Raw genomic sequence first — 4,071 nt, 5'->3', positions numbered from 1 at the left:
TAGTATTCCTGCAAGAATCCAATTGCCCCCTCCAAAATGGATTTGGGGTGGGCTTGAACTCTCTCAGAGTATACTCTATTTCGTGCATTCCAAATCCCCCATGATACCACTGCCCACTTTTTAGATACCATTGTAATCATTATTGATTGCATTCTCCAATTTCTGCATCCTATAGCCTAATATAGATTGTTAACACCAAACTGGCAACACGTGATATACAAATGCAACCAAAGTAAACAGAACAGCTAGAATCCCAAAGATACATGGGTTCATTCAATTAAGAGAGAAATGGACTAGACATTCAAACACTCTGTATAATTAGAACTCTTCTAGCAGGAAATATAAAAAATAAAATAAAATAAAAAGAAGAAGAAGGCATAATCAGAAACTACAGCCACACCAAACATCCAACCAAAATTTTATTCTAGTACCATCAGCTACCTCAAATTAATCATGATGCATCAAATGAGATAACAAAACTTAATGATTTTTTTTTTTTTTTTTGATTGAAACAGTCTGCATTCATTCAATTGAAAATGGAAGCCAACAAAGTCCAAATACAAAGCTAGAACAGAGCTGAAACATAGAATAGCTACAAAGCTAATACAATAAAGCATTAAGTCTTATCCAGATGAATAAGGTGTTGCACCATAGAAACATAAAAATTTGTCCAAAATAGAAATAATGAAAATACATTGGCTACAACCCACAAATGGATCAAGCAATCCTATCACGAATAACCTTCATCTCCTTATCATGCATATTCTCAATGTTTGCCTGACTCCTACTACCTTCTTCACTACTATTGCTCTCTGGTTTGTCCAAGTTATGCTTATCCCATTTAAATCCCTTATCCTCCCTATCATGTTTTCTAATATAATTATGCAAGACACAAGTAGCAACTATAATGTTTCTTTGGTCCTTAATGTCGTAGGATGGCATTTGCTTCAAAATTTTCCGTCTATTCTTCCACACTCCAAAAGTTCGCTCAATCACACTTCTAAGTGATGAGTGAACATAGTTAAACCTCTCTTCTAGGTGATTTCCTCTACCAGCTCGTCGAAAATCTGCAAGATGGTATCTTTGTCACTTATAAGGTGGCAAATATCGATTCCTCAAGGGGTATCCAGCATCAACTAAATAATATTTTCCTAACAAAATTAAAACATATGAGATGTGCATAAATAACATCCTTTATACATATTTAATATATAAATATAGTATATACCTGGTGGTGGTTTTGGAAAATTGACAGATTGTCGATGGATAGAATCTAAGAAAATGCGTGTATTATGTGCAGCACATATGTGAAGAGTAAATCAAAGTCACATGCCGCCATCACATTAAAACTTGTCACACCTTTTCTATTATAATATGGAGTTTTCTTGTCCCCTCCAATAACAACTTGGATATGTGTACCATCAATGGCACCAATACAGTCCTAAAATACAATACAAAGTTATTAAAGAAATAATCATAACAAAAATTAGAAGCAAATTAGAATGAATGAAATAATACCTGAAAATGTGGCATGTATAATGGATTTTGTTGTATATATGTTGGAACTTCATTAAATGTACGATCAGAAGGTTTAATGATATCCATTGACATTATGATAAGGCGTTTAAGAACCCTATGAAAATGTCTATGAATAGTCTCACCAGAATGTTGGAATCTTTCTTGAACCAATCTGTTACATGTTCCTTGTCCAAGTATCATCAAACATATACCTACTGACTCTTCAAGCCTAATGTGCCTTGTGTGCCGAAGTCCATATCTATGTTGCAAATCATTGCACAATTGAAGGAAAACATGAGGCTTCATTCTAAACATCTCATGACATTTTGCTTCATTACCAGTCAAACAATCCATCAACCACTTATAACCAGTTTGATCAGAATCTCTACAAGGTTGTTTATCAATGTATTTTATATAAAATGTCACTGCTACATGACATCCAGCAACAACAAGATCATATAATTCATCATCATCTTCCACATCATAACAATGATCATCATCACTATTATCAATATAATCATTGTAATCCATATGAATGACACCTAAAAATGATAACAAACACTTAGAAAAATTACTAAAAAGAAATTGCTCAAATGAATAAATTCATATAATTATTAAAAACATTGCTAAAACATCTAAACAAGTTCAAACCACCCTAACAAACACATTATTCAAAGGAAAAAACAATAAACTACGAAAAACCTAACAAAGAACACAATTTCAAGCAATTATCTTATTATAAACTTTTCCAAATTCTAGTTAATTGCTAAAGTAGTGCCCCCCTAACAATCTTGCTTCATCTCATAGAAACTGAAGCTGCAAATGTGGTTCTCCCATCACGACAAACATCTCTCTTTTCTCTCGTTTTTGAAAAATACGTGCTGCCATGAAGTAGAGTTCAGATCCCTTCTCAATGCCATCCAAAGTGCATACACGTTCCATGACATTACGAATAGTACTACCCGGCTCAACTGAAATAACTAAGTTCCTTGACTCCACAACATCACACATACGACTAAGTTGTTGAGTCATCTTCAATGCTGCTCCTCCTTTCTTCCCTTTGCCCTGTGTGGATGATGGCAAAGCTAGCTTCTTTCCTTTGTCTTGTGTTGGTTGTATAGGGTTAAGTGGCTATGTAGGGTTAGGAGTCTCAACTTCGTTAGGATCATCATCATCATTATTATCTGGAGAAGATGTGTCAGTAGACATTTCACCTAACCCCTCCTTACGTGTCTCAATATCATCAGGTAGCACACCTGAAGTGGGGGCCCATGCTAATTCTCCAGTGGCTGCAATGTCCTTAAACATGATGTCTAATAACTCTACATTCTCTAAACCCTTCTCTCGAAATTTTGCAGCATCAGGTACCTCCTACAAGTTCAACTATTTTCATTAATAACTCAAATTAGCATTTTTTTTTTTTTAATATACTAATACAATAGTAATACAGTGGGTCATGTCAAACATACCATTAGCTTCCTCTCCCACCACTCATCAGTTGCAGATATTGTTCCTTTGGCTGCATCCCATCCCAATCCAGTTTCACTTCCTATTAACTTGTTCCAAAGTATCCATTCTTTCTTCAATCCATCCCACTTATGCTTAAACTTATCCCTAGAATATTTCTTTCCAGTATTCTTCTCAAAAGCTTCTATAATGTTATTCCAACCCTTTTTATTAAAGCAAGTACTAGGTCGATTACCCTTAAATACCTCATCCACACAAGCTTCACAAAAGATTGTTGTTTGTCTTGATGTCCAAATAGCTCTAACACTTGAGCTATTTTTGGATGGTTTAGGGTTGGAATTTGAAGTCTCCTTTATCTTAACCATCTAAAAAGAACATAGGTTTGTTAATAATGTAACATGCTGATCCTTGAACAATTAGGAAAAAAATCTAGGATAAAAAACTTGCGTATGTACTGAACTTGTTGCCTTTCTACTAATAAAGCTAGTAAAAAAAAATAAAAAGTTTTGTCAAGTCTATTTAATTATTTAGTGAATCACCACCTCCAAAGAATCAAAAGCTACAGTTCTTCATCAAGACCCCAAAAAAAAAAAAATCTTGATAGTATCCATGCAATGCTTTGAGAGAGAAACTGCATTGGTTACATTATGGAATAATGTGAAACAAACAAACTTATTCAGCTCATATGATCATCTACAAATAAGCAAAATATAGCTGTCCAGGAATCAAAAGAAAAATAAGCTAAAAATGAACAAAACCCACCTAAACTTGGCCTTTTGCTACTGTTAATGCATTAACTAGTGTGTATCAGTAGACATACATGTATTTTTTTAAAGACACAAGACATGACATTTGTATAAACATAAAGTAATAGCAGTGGCAAAGAAATTGGTGTGCTATTTTTTTGAGTGTGTATCGCAGACATACATGTATTTTTTTAAAGACACAAGACATGACATTTGTATAAACATAAAGTAATAGCAGTGGCAAAGAAATTGGTGTGCTATTTTTTGAGGTTGCCAAACTAGGTATGGAAATCATTCAGTACATTGATCTAAAATGTGAATGGTATGGTTAATTTGAATT

At 33.9% G+C, this 4,071-nt stretch overlaps 1 protein-coding gene across 1 annotated transcript; it reads right to left on the bottom strand.

Moving 5' to 3' along the window:
- Nucleotides 1–2,649: 2,649 nt before the first annotated feature.
- LOC142605847 (L10-interacting MYB domain-containing protein-like) lies at nucleotides 2,650–3,350 on the bottom strand. The gene is made up of 2 exons (XM_075777275.1): nucleotides 2,988–3,350; nucleotides 2,650–2,889 (listed from the first exon to the last, which is right to left on the bottom strand). The coding sequence occupies exons 1-2, from the start codon at nucleotides 3,348–3,350 to the stop codon at nucleotides 2,650–2,652; spliced, it is 603 nt and encodes a 200-aa protein (XP_075633390.1).
- Between the last annotated feature and the right edge of the window lie 721 nt (nucleotides 3,351–4,071).

This window comes from Castanea sativa, chromosome 8, assembly GCF_040712315.1.
Source record: "Castanea sativa cultivar Marrone di Chiusa Pesio chromosome 8, ASM4071231v1".
Classification (NCBI taxonomy): Eukaryota; Viridiplantae; Streptophyta; class Magnoliopsida; order Fagales; family Fagaceae; genus Castanea; species Castanea sativa.
Note: the sequence above shows the minus strand (reverse complement) of the source record. Positions and strands in the feature narration are given on the sequence as shown.

Bases quoted from the DNA above. Each gene is read 5' to 3' on its own strand.
- LOC142605847 (XM_075777275.1), bottom strand. From the start codon at position 3,350: ATGGTTAAGATAAAGGAGACTTCAAATTCCAACCCTAAACCATCCAAA. The intron at 2,890-2,987 runs GTATGTTTGACA...TTGAACTTGTAG, and splicing joins GGTGGGAGAGGAAGCTAATG to GAGGTACCTGATGCTGCAAA.